At 38.9% G+C, this 20,378-nt stretch overlaps 2 protein-coding genes across 2 annotated transcripts in view; both read right to left on the bottom strand.

Moving 5' to 3' along the window:
• Positions 1-1,908: 1,908 nt before the first annotated feature.
• ISCA1 (iron-sulfur cluster assembly 1) lies at positions 1,909-7,833 on the bottom strand. The gene is made up of 4 exons (XM_058824506.1): positions 7,670-7,833; positions 5,710-5,763; positions 3,907-4,012; positions 1,909-3,443 (listed from the first exon to the last, which is right to left on the bottom strand). The coding sequence occupies exons 1-4, from the start codon at positions 7,748-7,750 to the stop codon at positions 3,295-3,297; spliced, it is 390 nt and encodes a 129-aa protein (XP_058680489.1). The 5' UTR covers positions 7,751-7,833; the 3' UTR covers positions 1,909-3,294.
• A 3,433-nt stretch (positions 7,834-11,266) lies between these two features.
• The window catches only part of TUT7 (terminal uridylyl transferase 7), a 32,548-nt gene continuing 23,436 nt past the window's right edge, over positions 11,267-20,378 (bottom strand). Inside the window, exons 23-29 of the mRNA XM_058823355.1 lie at positions 19,853-19,900; positions 19,644-19,735; positions 19,054-19,169; positions 16,017-16,336; positions 14,191-14,267; positions 13,959-14,022; positions 11,267-12,282 (exon numbers count right to left, since the gene is read on the bottom strand). Coding sequence (XP_058679338.1) covers positions 12,215-12,282; positions 13,959-14,022; positions 14,191-14,267; positions 16,017-16,336; positions 19,054-19,169; positions 19,644-19,735; positions 19,853-19,900 — 785 coding nt within the window. The 3' untranslated portion in view covers positions 11,267-12,214. The remainder of the gene's footprint in view (positions 12,283-13,958; positions 14,023-14,190; positions 14,268-16,016; positions 16,337-19,053; positions 19,170-19,643; positions 19,736-19,852; positions 19,901-20,378) is intronic.

Raw genomic sequence — 20,378 nt, 5'->3', positions numbered from 1 at the left:
AAATCAACAAAAACAATAGAAGCAACATAGAGCATATTAGAATTAAGTTAAAAAAAAAAAGTTTCTTTTGCATGAAAAAGTAAGTCCCTGAATCTTTATTTTGTAGCTCCTTTTAATTTTGTTCCATCACCTCATGTCCAGTTGACTTGCATATTGAGCTACTCATTTTTTTCCTAAACAAATTCTTCCTGAGCCTTTCAAAAAGAGCTATAAAACTTGGTTGAACAGGGATATCAATCTGGTTGAGCAAGCAAGTGGTTTTTCACAAGTTCTTAGAGAACTCCCAACAGAAAGGCTCCTGACTGTATGAAGGATTTCCTCTCTCTCTCTCTAGAATCATGAATATGCAATTGTATCAATGACCTCTGACATTTTTCCGGAATTCATTACTTCACCTTCTATTGTTCAGAATCTTCATCTAACAGCAAAAGGAACCTTTAGGGCTGCAAAGACTGTATCTAAGAGAAAGCCCCAAATGTGTCATGGACATAGCACACTATAGAATATGAGTGCCATGATACAGCACTGAAGTGCAACAGTGAAGAATACCCTTTGACTCTCATCCTGGAAACGCCTAGCCAGTTCCAAAAACCTTTTGTGTCAGCAGTTACTTCAATCAAAATCATTATCCTACATTGAATCATACCATAAACATTTTTGGTATGTGAAAGCCTTCAAGATATATTCATCTTGTCTGCTAGAATTTTTACCATGAGAATAGTGTGTAATGAATTTTAATAGAAGGCTGTGCATTAACAGTGCACTCTCCCAGATGCATAAATATCTTGTGTACACAGTTAACTAATTTTTTTGCCATATATTTCTATGCCATTTCAATGCTGTTAATATCTGGAAATGTTTAATATTTTGGGGAAATACTAAGTCAGGTAACAGTAGCATTGTGTCTACTTTGTAACCCCAGCATACAAGCATGTTCTCTCCCCCAGTGCTTTATTACTTTAAAAAATCATTCAAGATAGGAATATTTCATGGTTACCAACAGGCTATATTTATTGTAATTGAGGACTCTACATACATTGTTGCACAAAATTATAATGGACCAATCAACAAAAAAACCATACACTTTGAATGCAACTGTAAATAGCACTTTAGCAGTTTAACATATTGTGCATTAGTTGTCTTAGTGAGGTGACAACTTAAGATGATTGCTTCACGGGAGTACAAAAGTGCAAACTTTCATTCAAGGCATACACAAATACACAAAAAGGATTACTATACATGCCACAGGTCTAAAATAAACCTCAAACCAATGCTCTCCACCCCAAAACAAGTTAAATGAGTAAGTACCAGCACTCTTAGCAACCATCAGTGTTACCACATTCAAAGTCTTATCTCTAGCAAGAAGCAGAGAAATGCAATCTGAGGAAATGCCCTTAGCTTGGAGTTTTAGATGTAATGCAACTATGTCACATGAACTCCATGTTTTTGTTTGGCAAGAGTGAAAGAGTTACATCACTACAGAAGCACTTCACCAGTGTATTACCACTAATTCCTGAATCAGTATATGGAGTAACTGTGTGCAACAGTTGACTGTTGAAGGAAATAGTGTCTTTATATCAAAAGGTGATATTCAACGAAAACTCAAGTATTTATTATTAGACTGTAAGTAATTCTGATCTTCTGTTCCTGTGCACTACATAAAGCAGATGAAGCGTAATTTTTTATTTTTTCATTTTTATTCTTCCCTTTGCTCTGGGAAAAGGTGTAGAGGGAAGAACCAAAATGTAGGTGCAATACCACATCTACCACAGTTGGTGCAGATATGTGGCGTACAACTGTCCACATCAAGATGATCTCTGGATTTCCAACACGCACCCTTAATGCTCTCAGATCATTCCCATCTCAACACCTACAAGACTCCTGCTGTCCCCTCTTTTTTATTTTCACCAGCTGTTCAAATCTGTTGCTCAAGCAGACATGTTACCTTCTATTCTGCACATGTGAGCACCTGAGCTGCACAATGTCATCTCTAGACAATGAGGAGATAAAAGGGTGGAACAGTTTCTCTCTCATACCAGGTTGGGAAGGTCTGGAGAGACATACACTTCTGTATCAGCACCAGTGAAGAACTGCTGCAGATTGTATAAGCTTGAAAGACACTTGTTTACAAAACCAAAATTATGATTAAGTAAATTCCAAAGAAAAAATGGCCTCTTACAGTATTTTAATTACTGCCTAGATTAATTTAAAAGTAATATGAAATACTAAGGGTTTTTCATCATTAAAAATTATTTTTCTCCTGTTACCAAGTTAAATTCAAGACAGGAGTTAAACACAGGGGACCACAAGCTTTGGTGAAAAAAATCTACTACTTAGAGTTATGAAAAAGAGTTCAAACTCTAACTCTAAATTAGTAGCATGCATGATTACAGAAAAAAAAAGTAATGAGAAATCTGAGATTTGTCTCTCAATAAGTTTTCACAGATTTTGGTGCAAACACCGCACATTCTGCGAACATGGGGAATAAGAATGTGGAAGCAGTTTTACCACCTTTGCAAATTAATTGAAGCAAGATAAAAAACTGAAATGTGAAAAACAAGGCCTGCGTATCACTTTTTAGCCCTCCAGTACGCAGATACTTCATGCTTTGAAAATGACCAAGTACAGCAGGGACTATGCCTTCAACAAAGAAAGGAAAATAATTAAAATTAGGCTAGCCCTCTTCCAAGCATTTCTACAACAGGCACTACCATAGCGTATTCACTATATTAATACATGAACAACATTTTTATTTCTCCAAATTTAAGGGAAAATAAACCACCAGAAAATGCACTTGTAAAAAGATGAAAGCAGTGGAAAAGTACAAGGTAAGCATGGACTGTGTGCTTGTATATATAAATCTTTATAAATACTCACACAGAAATGGTTACGATTTTTTGTCCATTGGTTTGTTTGTTTTCCCCAAATCAAAGCAGAACACAATGTATTCTTTCAAATGGGTTTTGAATGGGGAAGTACGAGTAGGATTGACAAAAAAAATGACAGAGGAAAAGAACAGTGAAATTTTATTTCCTTGGCAAGTGGAAGTACAGAGACGTTACTGCAGCACTCACTATTCTTACCTTTTAGATCCCAATTCATCAGAAATTACAGTGTAACTACATCAGGGTGGAATTTAACACACAGCTTATATTTTCGAATATGTAACTTTATTTTTCTTAATAGTATCCCCACTTTATGCAGCCTACAAACCTGAAGAAAATGCATTTGCATCTGAAAGTCATAATAGTAAGTGTTTTGGGCTGCTGAAAGTCAAAGAATAATCCTGAGATGTCAGATGTTAAAGCTTTCTCCACAGCCACATGTTCCTTTGATGTTTGGATTATTGAAGACAAATTCACTGGACAGTTTGTCTTCTACATAGTCCATTTCAGTTCCTAGAAGTGTCAGCTGTGCCTTCTTTTCAATAAACACTCTAACCCCTTGAAAAGAACAGAAAACCAGAAATTACATACAGCAAAACAATCATTCACTTTGAAATTCACTTTTGACCAGGAATAAAAAAAGAGGAAGCTAAGTATAAAGACTACTAGTACAACTTGGTTTCCCTGGCTTGATGTGGGGCACTTCAATCACTATTTTCTTTCTACCAATAGAAGTCTGGCAGAAGTCTGGAACTGTTACTTATGTGTGCACACGAATATCTGCTTTTTGACAGGGGATAAAAAATGATGCTGAGGGAAATAAGCTATAGAACACAGCAACAAATCTCAGCTTGAGTACACAATTCCCATGCATAGCAGACAGTAACCCATTCCATACCCTTCTTAAAGTCTGTAAATCCAGGAAGATACAAAACTTTGACAATATAGATTTCCTCTCTCAAAATCACCAGGTTTTATGCCCTCCCCAACAGAATCTTGTGCTGCTGCACCAGAAACTCACCATCTTGAACGACTTCTTCATCAGAGTCTCCTTTCGATTTTGTATATTCTAATGTGTAAGAAAGTCCATTGCATCCCCTTGTACGAACACCTACTTTCACACCTACCTAAATAAAAAGAAACAACAAAAAACACCACCACATACATGACTTCCTTTTTAAAACCTATTCAGAACATCAAGGTAAAAAGTATGCAGAACAATGAAGTGCTGACATTTATTTTTCTCTACTGCCTAAATGCAAAAGTGAATTACTGTGAACAGATAAGAGGTAACTTTTTCTTTTTTCTTTTATAAATTTGACTGCCAAGGTAAAAAACCCATCTGATCCTTGCTGGAGTGGATCATGCCCTCCAGTATGCTCAATTTTTGAAGTAATGAACCATAGGCAGTCATATACGAACCAAAAAGACAGTCCCAAATAGACAGTCAAATTTCAAAGACAGGTATTTTGTGACTTCAAATTACGGTTTACTCAGATGGTAATTCAGGTCATATGACAGTAACATAATTATGAAGCTGTGAGGCCAAAATAAGGGCAGTTACTAGATTATCACAGAACTCTTGCTCTGTGATAATCTAGTAACTGGCCTTATTTTGACACCGTCAGAAAACTTACTTTAAACCAAAGTTCTGAAAAACATGCATTGATTTTTCATTACCTCTACTGCCAAGAAGCAAACCCCTCCCTAAATCAACGTATGTATATGTGTATTGGTTTAACTGGCCTTAAAAGCCAACGTTTCTAACATTCACAGCATTCAACAAGTCGGACAAGAAGAGCATCCATGTAAAGAGAAAATCAAGAAGTTTTAACAAAGTAGAAAACTATTTGTGTGCAAGGATCTTTAAGAAGTATCCACATCACCTTCTACGCACCAGTGCCTCCTAACCGAAGAGCCAAACTTCACTCTCTATGTCATATGTTGTGATAAAAATGTATCAAAATGTAACACTTTTCATTAAATGGGCTCTCAAGACAAACTGCATCTGATCCTTTCCGAAGAAATACCTTCCTCTACAGGAACTGCTACAAATAACGGGTTGGAAAACACAGACACCATTTAAAGCCAGGAAACGAATGACCATATAAAGCGTAGGCCCAGGGCTTCCTTAGGATGGTTTAAAACATTAGAACAAATAAGTCTAGTTACAGACATGCAGGAAGCAAAACAAACAATGGCCTTGGTTAATAAAAGAAATATTCTTTTTGGAACAATACTTATTGTAAAAAAAACCTAATGCTTGTTTTTACAATGATTATAAAAGAAGCCTATATGTGTCTTCCCCTCAAGAAGAAAAGACAAACTCATAATTTGGTGAAACACTGGTTACTTAAAAAAACACACTGTCTGGCAAGTTTCCTAAGAATTAGATATTCTCCAATGCATATGAGTATTACTTTATTACTGCATATTTCACAATGAGAATTCCTACAAGAACTTAAATAATAGCAGAAGAGCTCTATCCCTATCAGAAATCATTACTATGTCATACTAAAGGGTTTCATTAAAATGTAGCTCAAAAATATCTGAAGCTTAAAGTTTTTCCAACTTCATTAATCTCAACAGTAACTGTACAGTGAACTGTCTTTACAGTCAGTTGTTTCCTGCATTTCATTTTATAACAAAACAAAGCTGGATATACAAATATGTTTATGCATTCCTCACAAAAAAAATACGTCAACATCTCTAACAAATACCTCAGTGTTCAGTTCAAACTTCTAAGTTAGCCAGAAATGCTTTGCAATCATGAGCTGTACTAATACCTTAGCATACCCTACAGACTGACTCTATCTACACTTACATGGTCAGGTTTATCTTTCAGAAGCTCTTTTATCTTCTGGACAGCAGAAGGGGTCTGAAAGACAAAAGAATACATATAAATTTGATTTTTTTTGTTGCTTATTTGTGTATTTGCAATGAGTGCTTGCATGTATTAAAGCTGATGCCTGTAAGACACACACTGCTGTAAAACAGATGTCTCCTCAACCTAATTGACACAGAGCACACAACCTCTTCTCACCCGCACTGCCAGCAAACAGATACCTCAAAAATTCAATCCTTAATCCTTAACAGTGGGGGTTTTGGCTGTTAGAATATCAGAGTGGCTTGGGCTTGAACACATCCAGAACTTCCCTGGGTAACCCATTCCAGTGTCACACCTTGCTCTTCCTAATACCTCATTTAAATCTCCCTCTTGTCCTATCACTGCAGTTCCTGATGAGAAGTCCCTCTCCAGCTTCCCTGTAGGCCTCCTGCAGATACTGGAAGGTTGCTGTGAGGTCTCCAGACAACCCTCTCTTCTTCAAGGAGAACAGCCCCAACCTTCTCAACCTGTCTTCATAAACGAGGTGGCTGCAGTCCTCTTACCACCTTTGTGGCCTCCTGTGGACTTGTTCCATGTCCTTCCTGTGCTGGGAGCCCAGAGCTGGATGCAGGTTCCAGGTGGGCTCTCCCCAGAGCAGAGCAGAGGGGCAGAATCCCCTCCCTCCCCTGCTGCCCACGCTGCTCTGGATGCAGCCCAGGACACATCTGGCTCTCTGGATTACAAGTGCTCATTGCTGGGTCATGTCCAGCCTCTTATCAACCATCACAGCCAGGTCCTTCTTGATATGGCTGCTCTCAATCCATTCTCCACCTAACCTGTTGGTGTGCCTGGGATTGCCTTGCATTTCACTTCACTGAACTTTATGAAGTTTCTCCACCTCTCAAGCCTGTCAATGTCCATGCTGTTTCTTTGCAACTTTTTCCTCCAAAATCACTATCATAATTCAATCAAGTAACTCTTTCTTGTAAAACTTTTGTCACATATCCATTACAGATAAAAATCAGTTAGATATAGAGGGCTTATAGCCTACATCTCTCTCCCCATCAACCTTAAGGGGACCTCTGACTTATCAGCAGCTAAAATTCACCATTCATGCAGATCTAGTTGATGCAGAAATGCAAGAACTAAATGCAAACGTCGAAATTTCCATTACATTCCCACAAGTTTCTAAGACACTAAGAAAAGCATTAGTAATGTGAAGTTCTTACCACGAGCCGAATTAAACACACAAAGCAAACTTCAAGTAGACTTGCAGCAGAAAATCCTTTCTAATTACCACTACCACTCTTGTTGTTAGAGACCCACTACTGAGCAGGAATTACGCGCTCTGACAAACGAATGAGCTCTGTGCACTCGATCTGCCCCCTGCTCCTGCGGAGACATGGCTGTACTTTCCTCTGCAGTGCTCTCAGAATCAGAGGTTGGAAAAGACCTCTGAGATCACCGAGTCCAACCTACGACCAAACACCATGTTTTCAAGTTTGGCCGCTCCAGCACGGCCGCTAGTACAGAATGCACGCACTTTACTATTAACAACAGGATGTAAAGCCTTCTTGGAAAGATCCTACGCGTCAGCCTCGTAAGTAACGCATTACCCTTTTCCAAAAAATTTCATCAAATACTTTTTTTGGAGTGTCTATGCGACCAGGCCCCGCGGCTCCGCAGACGGAGCGGCGGAGCGCGGGGCCTGCTCTCAGCGGGACCGCCGCGGAGCAGGAGCCACCGCCCGCCTCTCAGCTCTCGCCAGGGGGAAGAGGAGCCCGCTGCAGCCCGCCCGCCGCAGCCGCCCCGCTGGGACTACCGACGCCGACCCGTCCCCGTCCTTGCGCCCGCCCCGCTGTTGCCAGGGGCCGCCTCACTGCCCGTGGCGCAGCTCCCGCACCCGCGAGGTGCCGCGGTGCCCGCGTCCCGCCCGCTGCCCGACCGCGGCACTGACCAGCGTGAGGGCGGCGCGGGTCGCCTGGATCCTGCGCTTGCTGACGGCGCGCACCGTGGCGCGCACCACGGACGAGGCCATGACCCGGCGCCCTCGGCCAGGGCAGCGCCGCCCGCACGCTGTGACGCCACCGCGCACGGGCCGCGGGCGGGGACGGGCGGCGACGGCTCCGCCCCCGGAGAGGCGCCCGGTCCCGCTGCGGCCACGGCTCCGCGAGGGCGGGGCAGCGCAGGCGGCGGGGCTGCGCGCCCAGATAAGCGGCAAAGACAGCCGGGACGCCCTGCCCTTCAGCCGCCCTGGCGGAGGCCGCGGCAAAACAGCCGTCCAGTGTCACGTGGAAAGGGGAGGTTTTCCTGAAAGCCTTTAATGATTGATTAGTCTGTCAGCGCCGTTGAAAGTCCAAGTTAACAGGTTACGGAATAACAATCTTTATTAATTTGGAGTGCTAGGGGGTTGGAATAGAGCTTAAAGATCATCTAGTCCCAACCCTTTTGCCGTGGGCAGCGACACTGTCCACTAGACTAGGTTGGTCAAGGCCTCATGCAGAACTTCCCTAGGCAATCCATAACCAGTGCCTCACCTGCCTCACAGTGACAAATGTCTTCTAATACCTCCTTTGAATCACCCTCTTGTCCTGTCCCTACAGTTCCTGACGAAGTCTCCAGCTTCCCTGTAGGCCCCCTGCAGATATGGGAAGGTTGCCATGAGGTCTTCAGTTAACTTTCTCTTCTTCAAGCTGAACAGCCCCGACCTTCTGAGCCTGTCTTCATCAGGGAGGTGGCTGCAGTCCTCTTATCAGTGAAGGCCACACACTTGAACAATTTCATATCCTTCTTAAGCTGGAGGCCCCAGAGCTGGATGCACACACAAGAGGCAAGCAGGAGAGATAGAATCCCCTCCCTGGTCCTGCTGCTTAGGATGCAACCTAGAATTCTGACATTTTAAGGTTCAAGGATTGCTGGTGACGGTAGCTGACCACGAAAATATATTCATAGCAATATTTTAATTCAAAGCACTGTACTAAAAACCTCTAATTCCCTAACAAAAGTCAGCTCAAGACAATAATTTACCATTCACAGAACACTGTTCTTACCCCATAGTTGTCCCCACAGGGGCAAAGACAGGTTGAGCCTGTCAGTTGACTCCAGAAGTTACAATGGAGTCTTTCCTAACTTCTCACCCTTCTGAATTCACTTTTGTACTATTTGCTTATGTTTAGATGGAGCTTGAGTGGCTGTAGTCATATAGCTTACCCTGTGAGGAGTGAATACATAATGTGTCTGCCCAAGGAGAGTGATTCCACCACAGCTGCTGATTCATCAACAGGACACCTTCCTTTATCTCCCTTGGTTTTCAGCTGCCGTGCAGCTTATCAGCCAGGAAGGACCACTAAGTTCAAGCCTCTGCAAGAGCCTGGCTAGAGTGTACTCAACTCCATCCACCTTTAGCATGTACAGTGAGTGAGAAGTCAGGTGTGCTGGCAACATTCCATCCAGGGAGCAGCAATCCTATTTCCCTCTACAATTTCCATAACGTTATCTTTTTACCCCCAGACATTTTCCCACACCAGAAAACAATGGAGGCATAGTTTCCCACCTACAAAATACAGGCACAGAATGTGAATATTTATTGACTGCCACACTGGCAAGCATTTTAAAATAATGCATATGGCTGTTCAATAGGAAGCTTTGGCTCAGAGGGCAAAATGCATGTGTAGAGTAATTCAGTTTGGACAAATCCCTGAGCAAAGTGCAGAGGACCGGGAACCTTCACAGACGATGCATCGTGTTTGCCCTCCTGCTCAGCAGGATCCTGCCCTTTCCTCTGGGTTCATGCCAGTCTGGGGCCAAGTGAGGGGACGGCCATGCAGTGCTAAGGGCCCAGCTGCCCTTCTTGATCCCTGCCTGGTGCAGAGGCAGTGTGGGAAGAGAGCGTGAAAGCTGCTGGATGAACTGAGCTGCCACTCCCCAACTCCCGGTGGCTACAGCAACTTCACGCTGAAAAAACCCCAACAGCCTTGGTACAGGGAGACTCATGCCATTACTTTAAGTTGAATGATGGCTATGCCAGAAGGTAAAAAAGTACTCATTTTTCATTTCCACATTCCAGCATCCTTAAATATGCTAGATGATACTTTAAATCCCTCTTAATGAAGTCCAAGCACAAGAAACACATTTGAGTCTCATCACCTCACTTACTTCCCTGATTCTGGGCTGAGTAGTTCTGAAGAGCTTGGTAGTAAGTCAGATGTGTTAGGTGTTTTTTACATACATAATTATGCTCTTTACTGAGGCACAGTACTACTACTTCAAATATAAAGACAGCAGGTGTATAAAAACGTTGTATTTTCTTTAGTTACAAAGAGTGTGTCTTTTCACATGTAATTCATGCACCTTGAGAACGCATCTCAACTAAACTACTCGTACTTAGGAGCAAGGGGGGTTTAATGCTCTACTGGGCTGAAAGCTGAAGTCAGTACACTTGAGGGGGGAAACCTCATGTACAAATGCAGCTAATACCTCCTTCATCATTTGCACTCGACCATGCAGGCACAACTTTCCTCAGGATGCCTCCAATCATCAATCCTTAGTCCCTTGCCTGCTGAATATATGTCCACATGGAACATTGAACAAGGGCTAGAAAAATTGCCTTCTCCCAGACAGGATAAATGCAAAAATCAGTTTTAAAATCTAACTATTTCAAGTTAGATTTCAAGAAATATTGTTAAGTTATCAGTATGGAAGAAAAAGCCAACAACTTTCCATGCTAGAAAACTCCCATTCTAAGCAGCTATTTCAAGCCCTGGAAGCTTTAAGTAAAATTTTAACAGAAGGGGAAGCAGTTTTAAATATAGCTAGGAAACAAACCTCACCAGAACAATTACATTAGAGAAAATGTATGTGTGTGATCTCATAGCTAAACAGCTAAATGACATTGAGTTACCTGTTTAAGACAGTTAACTGTCTTGCAAACCTGAAAAGCCTTCATATTTCTAAATTTCTCAGCACTGATAACCTACTGTTCACAGCATAAAATATATTCCAGCTTTTGAAAAAAAAAGCCTTTTTTTTTCACCGAAAGCATTTGAAATTCCTGTGAAATATGATGACAGCACTTTTTTCCAATAAAAAAGGCAGCATAAATAAACAACTGCCTGTCCCTCCATATCATTAAGAATGACAGAGTATGCACCTGGTTCAGAAAAGTTTATACACTTCAATTCCACCAGCAAAATTGGATGTAACTCTGTTAAAACTAAATAAAGCACAAAGGTAATAGGCTTGAAAATGTGTTTAGGAAAGAACACAGAAGAAATTATTTATGAAAGCAACACATCTGAAGTTCATGGATAGCTGGCTTCAGATGGGTGAAAACCAGAACAAGACTTAGGATAGTAGTTCCCTAAGAGCCCTTTGGCAATTCTAGCTTTCAGCTTCCATAAAAATAGGTAGGGAAAAAAAATTTAACATGATGGTTCTAAATCCTGATAATTATAGTAAATAACATTAATTCTACATTTCTACAGTCAGGAATATTGAAAACTACAACCTCAGGAAAATAAAGAGAAACTTAAGTCTGATTTTCACTTTATTCACTTTATTTTTAAATTTATTTCAGATTCATAAATTAAACAGTGGTTTCAATTTTAACACATAACTATTTCTCTTCTGAACAAGGTAAGATGGTGCGTTACCACCTCTGGAAGGATTTCAAGTAAAACTCAAGTTCGTACTACTAATGAATGTAAATTCTTGACTGGTACAAGAATCCTCTTCATATTCTATGAAAATGGACACATATTTTTCCTCAGTTGCCAAATATAATACCTATATTTATTAAAGCATTTTTGTCTGTATCCCCAAGGCCTTGAAAAAGATTCTTAGCAGCAACAAAACAGGACTGACCTGTAACCTAATCTTTCTTTCTTGAACACGAGCACAGCAGCAAATACACTCCCATAAAATCACAGAACAGAAAACAACCTTACAAAATCTTAGTGGCACTGCTTGTCCAGAGATTGTTTAAGATATGATGACTAGTGTCTATCTTTTTAGTTCTCTGGAGAAATAAACAAGAATATAGCAGTCTACAAACATCTCAAACACTTACACAAGGATTCAGTAAACAATCAACATTAATAAATATCGTTTGCTCCTTCAAAAGATTCATTTTTGAAGAAAATATAATTTATTTGGCTAGCACATAGTTTTAGTGCAGTTTAAATGGTCAGGTGGAACAATAAAACCCTGAAAATAGTTCATTTTTAGTACTTGCTCTTTTCTAAATGCATTACCTAGTAAACAAATACAAAACATCATGGCTTTCTATTAAAATGCTCAAACAATCTATTATAAAGAGTAGGGGTCTGTATTAAAATCCACAGTTGCTTGTACTAGCAATCTAAAAGAAAACACCCATATTTCATTGAACTTAAGCTGAAGGTTGTCTATGCTGCTGTCCTGTGAATTCAGAGGCTTTAGCCAAAGACATTTCCTTTAAGTGAAGGATGGGCCTGTGTTGCAATTTATCAGTGCTTAATATCCCTCATGATTCTTGCTGGGTCCTCTTCTGTGAGGCTTTTCCCTGAGTCATGTATTTATTGGAAAGGCTGCCTAAATTGGGAGGAAAAAAGCACAATGCTTTAAAGGTATTATTTGTTGGTTTTTAAAAAACAAAACCAAACAAAAACAAAACAAACAAAAAACCCCAAAAAAACCCACAAAAACCCCAGAAAGACATAAATGAACTGAAACAAAAAGACAGGAGAAAATTACTGTCAAGTCAAACTACAATGAAAGGAAACACAGTTCAACTTAAGATTATTACCCGATAAAGGACAGTAGGAAACAATCAGATACAAAATTGATAACTAGCATTTTCTTGAACTAAACACCTAATGACAAACCACTTTGGGTTACAAAATCCCCAAACTAAATTTGAAAACGCCTTCCAGCAAAGACAAAAAAATGTGTCTTCCCAACAAAACTGATAATTTAATTTGAGGTACTTAATTGCAGTCAAGTCTTCACAAACTTTAGAAAACTAATTAGGTCCCCCTCCAACTGCAGAGAGATTAGTGTATATAATACATACACATGGTGTTGAAGGTTTGCAGAGTTGTACTAGAAATTGTAATTAAAACAAAAGCAGCCGTTCTTAAAATCTTCATTGTACTTGCTAATAAGTATGTGAAATTGCAGTGAGGAAGCTACATTGTTAATCACGCATTTAAAGCAAAACATTTCTGATTCAGAAAGAGTACATAAAGGCCTTTATAATACAATCTCACTGCTACTTCTAAATGTAACTTAATGTAACTTTTAACTTGTTTGCATTTTAGCAAACAAGGATGTGGTTTGATAATCTCTAAGTTAGTTTATCATGTATAATTCTACACAATTACTGCAAGAAATCCTCACAGGAAAGCATTCCAAGTTTTGTCTCTGAAACATCAGAGAATCTACCCCATGTAAGCTGAAACAGGAGAGATTGATACAACTCCACCATACTCTGCTGCAAAATAAATCCACCAGAGTCAGTGATATAAAGGCAGAGAATTGTTATGCCCAAGTTTTGCTTCAAATAAAAAACTCAAAATTTGTACACTTCTCCAGATTAAAAGATTAGGTGGCTTCAGCCTGTTCAAGCTGCCACTGTGTTCAGCAAATTAGCTCGAGTTTCTATGACGACTGATGAAGAATCATGCAATTACAGAACGATTTGGGTTCAAGGTCATTTAGTCCAACTCTCCCACTGTGGGCAGGGATGTCTTCAACTACATCAAGTTGCTCAGAGCCCCATGCAACCTGACCTTGGATGTTTTCAGCGGTGAAGCATTCACCACCTCTCTCAGCAATCTGTTCCTGTGTTTCACCATCCTTGTTGTAAAAAACATTTTTCTTTAGTCTAATGTAAATTGACCCTCTTTCTGTTTTAAAACATTACCCCTTACTGTCCCCTGCTAAAAAGTTTCTTCCCACCTTTCTTAAAGGCCCCTTTTTATAACTGAAAGGCCACAACAGCCTTTCCTTGAAGCCTGCTTTTCTCTAGGCTGAACAACCCCAACCCTCTCAGCCTCTCCATAGAAGTGCTCCATCCCTCTAATCATCTTGGTGACTCTCTTCTGAACTGGCTCCAACAGGTCCATATCCTTCCTGTGCTGGGACCCCAGAGCTGGATGCAGGTTCCAGGTGGGCTCTCAGCAGAGCAGAGCGGCAGAATCCCCTCCCATACTCTGCTGGCCAGGCCTTAACACATAGGTTCTGAATTGAAATGAAGATATACAAACCTGACTGGGGACTCAAAAATACTTTTCCTTTTTGTTTCTTTTTTTCTTCATGCATAAGCACTCCCTATAAAAACATACACATATCAATAAACCAACAAAACTGAAGTATTTGATTTCACAACATAGAAGTTTCTCCTTGAAAGCTTAGGTAAAGCCTCTCTTAATTACTTTATATAGGCTTTAAAACATATAAAACGTAAAAGATGAAACCAAAGTGGCACTTGGTGTTTACCTGATTTAGTCTACCAGCATGTTTGACAGCAGTGGGTAAAGAAGGGGACCCGCACAACACTTCTGACTTTGAGCCATCTGAAAAAATCATAAGAAGGAGTTGCTAATTGGAAACTAGTTTCCATTACACTTATCATAAAACAGAAAACCACCAAAATATTTTCTATCTAGAATCAGAAAATGTAGACTGTGGGACATTGTTATTTTCCTCAACTTTATAACATGGAAAACCCACATAATGTGGAGACATACATTTAAGCTAGGAACCTACAATAAATTAATCTTCATATCCTCCTCCAGAATCAGCAGAAGATGGGGAACTTAGAATGAATGAAGGTGAGGTGGTAAGCGAAGTGTCCATAGTCTCACAAAATGCAGCAATGCAAAGAGTGAATCCATTTGTTTGTAGTACTTTATTCAACTCGGAAGAATTCTTGAGGCACTAAGCGAGCAATAAAAGACAAAGCCCAACCTACAGCAATTCTTTCAAATTGAAACATATTGATTCCCAAAATACAAATCATAGATAAAAACACCTATTGCAGAATGTACTATTTTAGACATATATACTGTACAGCCTAAAAATATTTCTCCTGTGATGAATGCTAAATATGATTGACTATGAAACAGGCATATTCCCCTCCACCTTAAGAGACTCAGTATCACAGCAAACAGAATGGCTGGAAGAGAAGTTTAGTGAGACAAGGTCAAAGATGAACAAACTCAAAAGTTAAATTTAGACTTGACATAAACCTTCAAAAGGTCAGAAGCTGAATGAAGCATGGTTTCAATTTTTAATCAGCTCTTCTGTCCCTCCAGTACTTCTAGTAGTCTATCAAAGTAAGAATACTTCTAAATATATTGACAATTTTGAATATACTTGCACCATTTTCATCCCTCTTCCAGTATTTTAACACAATCCTATGCTCTCTTCCACTAAATGCATCTGACTATGAAGAGTTTCCTGATCTAAGGCAGACAAGATATTTCTAGAAGTAGAGAAAAGCTGGTTTGAAAAATATGTTTATATAAAAGACTCCAATCTGTTCCTTTAAGAGGTCAAGTTATGACTAATTTATAAAACAATTTTTTTCCAGCCTGAACTTAAGTGCACCCAGGTTTACCTACAGGGAAACAGTGATACTCTGCTTCTTTAGAAGCTAATACAAGTACCACCTACTCTCTTAAGTCTCAGTTTTATCTTAGAAAGGTATTCCTTCACAACACAAATGATGAGTGATCAATCATATTTGAAAGATGACTTAGATGATTATATACTTTTGCTTAGCAGTGTTTCATTCAGGTCTGTCAGTCAGGATCTATAAGACGAACTTCTGTATCCCTTCAACTGCTGAATCAAAAACATTATTTTATTTTATTTGCAAAACTCAATCTGAGCAAATCTGTACACTTTTCATATTGACTTCAGGGTTGTATAGAATCATTCTGGTTTAGGTAATGTGAAGAGCTGTAACACTAGCTTCTGTTGCAATTACAATGAATTGGAAGAGAAGCTTCCAGTAATTTGAAATGTTGGCATACTCATATATTGTGATAACAATGAAAGCCATTTCAACATATTTGATAGTCATACCCTTTTTATTACAACTATCTTATCTGCTAAGAGAGACCATGCCAAATCTCCCAGGATACAGCACATTTCTGAAAGGAAGGTGAAGATGAAGGAAAAATAGTTAAATGTGACTACATTAAAAAAACCCCCACATTTACATGATGCAAAAACCTTACCGGTTAGTCAACCATGTTAAAAATACAAAAAAACCCCTTAAGTGCTATTTAAACTACTCAGCTTTATCAGTTTCATACCTGCAACTCCTTTATATTGTGGGCATTCCTTTTTAATATGACCCTCTCTTCCACAGATAAAACAACGTTTTTCTCTTATGTCTCTGTCTTCCGGGCGCTTCCATTTCTCTGCTGATTGCCTGGGAGTCTTCTCTCTCCCAGTTTCCACAATTACCCTTGCTCGTTTTCTCTTCTGAGGTGTACATAGGTGCAACTTTCCCTCCTTGATTAAGTTCTCCTTTTCTGTTGGTTTATTCTGCATTTCTTTGTCGTCTTTGCTTTCTTTCTCCTTGATTTCTCCATACCTTTGTGTACCTTCATAATCACGACGCCGTCTTAGTCTGCAGGAGCAGAAAAGTCTGCAAAATTCAGATTTCTTACATTCACACACAGACTCAATTAAAAAAACCAAACAGAAAACGCATGTGCTGTCCTTAGACAAAATAATTCTTCAGTGGGACCAATAAAGTGAATTGCCATACTTTGACTCTTCCACCAAACAGTGCTGCTCTTCATCACTCATGATGTTACATGTATTTAATAATTTAAATTTACAATTAGATGATAATACAGTTCTAAATACTAATAATGGTAACTCAAAAAATATAAAAACAACTGAAAATCTGTCTGCTCCAGTTGCATACAGTGGAAGAGAAGAAACACCAAGCAAAATGCTAAAGAAGTACAAAACATAGGGTTACAGTTCTGGGTTTTTTCTATTTGTATGACTCAACCAGAACTCAGTTCCTTCCTTCTGAAACTGCATACTTACTCTAAATGTCTCTTCAGTTGAGAGAAGCTTCTAACATTCTATGTGACCTGAAGGTCTAGTAGTGAGGAAACACTACCACTATCAGACTTGTTTCATATAACAAGGTCATACATGACTAGAAAAGGAGACAGGAGTGAAATCTCCAAATCTCAGGGTGATACCAGGCTCCTTTGGCAAGCTGGATGTATTGCTAATGGCCAGAAACTTGGCAAATACTTCACAAAACTGAACGAAAGGCAAAAGAATGGCACAAGCTTCAAGGTGCGCATCTTTTTTCTTAAAAAGAGGCATAAAAGGAAGGCCTGGGGAGCTATAGGTTGGTCATTCTCACCTCTGCCTGGTAGGATCATGGAGCAGATCCTCCTGTAAACTATGCTAGGACACGTGGAAAACAGAGACACAATTGGTGACAGCCAACATGCTTTTGCTAAGAGCAAATTATGCCTCACAAATCTGGTGGCTTTCTATAAATAAGGGTTACAGAAATGGTGGGTAAAGAAAGTGACTGATAACATGTACCTGGACTTCTGCAAAGCATTTGACACTGTCTTACACAAAATCCTTGTCTATAAAATGGAAAGATGGATTTGACAGGTGGACGACTCAGTGGATATGTAATTGGCTGCATAGTTTCACTTCAAGCATTGTGGTCAATCTCTTGATGTCTGTGTCAACACTAGTGATGACTGGTGTTCTTCAGGGGTCTGTATTGTGACCAATATTATTTAATATCTTTGTTAGGGACACAGGCAAATGGATTTAAATGCATACTCAGCAAGTTCTTGGATTATTAAGATTAGCTTTAAACAGATACAGAAAAGCACTGTTTTACAGATCAGTCAGAGCACTTAGAGAACTAGTTGCCATAGAAGACTGCTAAGGACACCAAGAGAATCAGGCTCAGGAAAAAAAAAACCAACCAAAACTAAAAGGACAAAATCATAAACAAGTCCAATCCACAAATGAGCATTGGCAGAGCAGGCAGGTATAACATCTCTTATACAGCAACTCCAGATGCTGAGGGAATGCATCAGAAGAGACTACAGAAAACAACTAGTTTTCCTTTCATAGACAGCACTCCCTTTTACAATAAATGGCTGAACTGAGGATTCAAATGTATCAGTGGTTTTACCTCACAGGGCATTTCTGTTCTTAGATGCACAATCCCATTTACTTTTCCTCTAATGTTGTATAGAATGTAGCTGAGTATGTGCAATGAACTGGTGTTTCACTTCAGAATGCAAGATTAAAAATCCATAGATCCAAGACAGCAGTTTGGATGCTGAGAAGACTTTCACACCACCTTCAGCATTCTTTAATTTCAAACTATCATCAGCTGCTATGCTTGCAATTGCTAAAGCTGAGTAAATTGCCAAATTAACAGCATCAACAATGTAATTCACAAGTCTCTAATGTGTGGTGGAACAGCCACTTCAACCAACATGATGTTAGTAGCTTTTTTTTTAAACTTAGTTACAGGAAAGTGTAAATGATTTCTAATGACAGCATTTAACATAAATAGATTCTAAACAATGGTTAGATTTTTCCATCCACCTTAAAAGTGAGCATACAGGTTTTTAAGATTTCACTGTTTTTTAGACATGAAGGCTTTAAAGAGCTTTCTAGTAACTAAAATAAAATAAAATAAATAAATAAAATAAACTAAAATAAAAATTAAAGGATGAGTTTTAGGTTCAGGCATTTCATAAGAGGAAGAACTGCAAAAGCCACGTAGCCATTCATCTGTTGCCAGAAGAGAGTAGTTGAATATTGGACTTGACTACTCAGGGACAGGAAGTATTCTCTTGGATGCAAAACAGGACATTGTTCTTATACATATGTGCTTATGAAAAGTAATGCTGTGACATTCTTGCCTTGCTTTTGATAGGAATTGCATGATTCTGTGAATTTGACAAACTCATGCCTTGCTAGGAGCAGCAAAATTCAGGTAGTAGAAGCTATTAAATAAATAAAAATACAGAATCATATTAAATAAATAAAAATACATGTGTACTTTTCACAGCACACAGTTACTCAGCTCTAGGGAATATTTAGATTCTCTGTGACTGCTCCTTTCCTATATAACAAAATGGAGAGTCAGTATTGATACTTTAACAGTTCTGCAGCAACATTATCCACTACTGCCAAAAGAGGTACTGAGAGATTTTAATTCAGGTTATGAAATAATCTGCAGCAGGTACACATTTTGTTTAGCATTACTATCCTAATCTTTCCCAAACAAACCTAAGGAAAAAAGTTACACACAGATGCCAATGCTATACTCACTGTCGTCTCAGGGGACAATCTTTCATGAAATGGCCAATTTTACCACAAGTTCTGCAGCATCTATCATTTGGTGCCAATTCTCCTTCTGTTAGAACCTCAGGATCAAAAAAGTACTCCTGTAGAAGAAATCATATATTTAAAATGAAAATCCAAACACCAGGAAACCAAGACGGATACAAAAGTGTTAAAACAGCAGTAAGAGTTACAGAAAGGAATACTCTTGGGGTCTGTAGCTGAACCCTGAAAGATCTAATGAATTAACTGGCCACTGATCTCTTTGACAGGCAGCCTACTCACCACCAGGTCTGCACACTGTTATAAAACTGCAGTTTTAAGAAATGCTAAGGTGGTTTTCATTTGGATTAAAATACATAAATCTGTACAATGAAACACTGACTTGACTAGTATTCTGCATACCAAAATATTTTACATGCAAGTAACATCAAAACAGTACTCAGTGGTAACTCCCATGATATTTAGAGTAGTGTGGAAATTTAAGAGAAAGAGTTTACAGTGATGTAGCCATAGTCCTCCAAACGCTAAGTTATATGCCAAAGAGCTCACACATACTCCTCTTAGAAGTAACTCACCATTTTTGATGGGTATTCTTTAGGAAATATTTTTATAGGGGTACCAAATACCCTTCTGCCATTGATAAAAGCCTTCATTATAAAATTTGTCACTGTGGAAGAAAAAAAACCCAAACGAAAATAATCATTTAAATATCAAACTAGAATGTAAAATAATATTGAAGACAAGATCTTCACTTTGTAATTGAAATTGTTAACAGAAGACATACTTTTTCTTGACAATCCAGCTCCAAGATTGTGGTTCAAATCAAAGGGATCTGTAGAAAATAACATGATAGGCATTCCTCAATGTGCAGACAAAAGAGTAGAAATTCTTTGCATGAAAATGAAATGGGCCAGAAAACAGGTTACAGATTATTTCTAAAATATCTAACTGCATTTTCTCTGTCAGAGAGCATAGTGATAATAAGCAGCGATAATAAACAGTAATCATACAGAGTTGAATCATTTAAGTTAATATGGGCTCAGCTAAACCTAGTATTTTTGAGAACATCTCAATTGAATTACACCTAATTTCTTTGCCAAAGGATTTTGTTGAATCTATTTTTCTGCCATTTACTTAATAATGAAAAGCTTGTTTGCAACTTCTTTTCAGTAGCCAAAAACCCCTTAAGAGTAATGCTTAGCACTACTGAAACTCAGTGGCAATTTTGAGATGCTTTCAAAACATGGGCATTAAAAAATTTATAATCTAGTAATAGAAAAATAAATAAGCCTTGTGAAAAAAGCAGAATT

This window comes from Ammospiza caudacuta, chromosome Z (assembly GCF_027887145.1).
Source record: "Ammospiza caudacuta isolate bAmmCau1 chromosome Z, bAmmCau1.pri, whole genome shotgun sequence".
Taxonomy (NCBI): domain Eukaryota; kingdom Metazoa; phylum Chordata; class Aves; order Passeriformes; family Passerellidae; genus Ammospiza; species Ammospiza caudacuta.
This window is presented reverse-complemented; position numbering and strand designations above follow the sequence as displayed.

Bases quoted from the DNA above. Each gene is read 5' to 3' on its own strand.
- ISCA1 (XM_058824506.1), bottom strand. From the start codon at position 7,750: ATGGCCTCGTCCGTGGTGCGCGCCACGGTGCGCGCCGTCAGCAAGCGC. The intron at 5,764-7,669 runs GTCAGTGCCGCG...TTTGTCTTTCAG, and splicing joins CCCGCGCCGCCCTCACGCTG to ACCCCTTCTGCTGTCCAGAA. The intron at 3,444-3,906 runs GTGAGTTTCTGG...GTTCTTTTCAAG, and splicing joins TGAAGAAGTCGTTCAAGATG to GGGTTAGAGTGTTTATTGAA.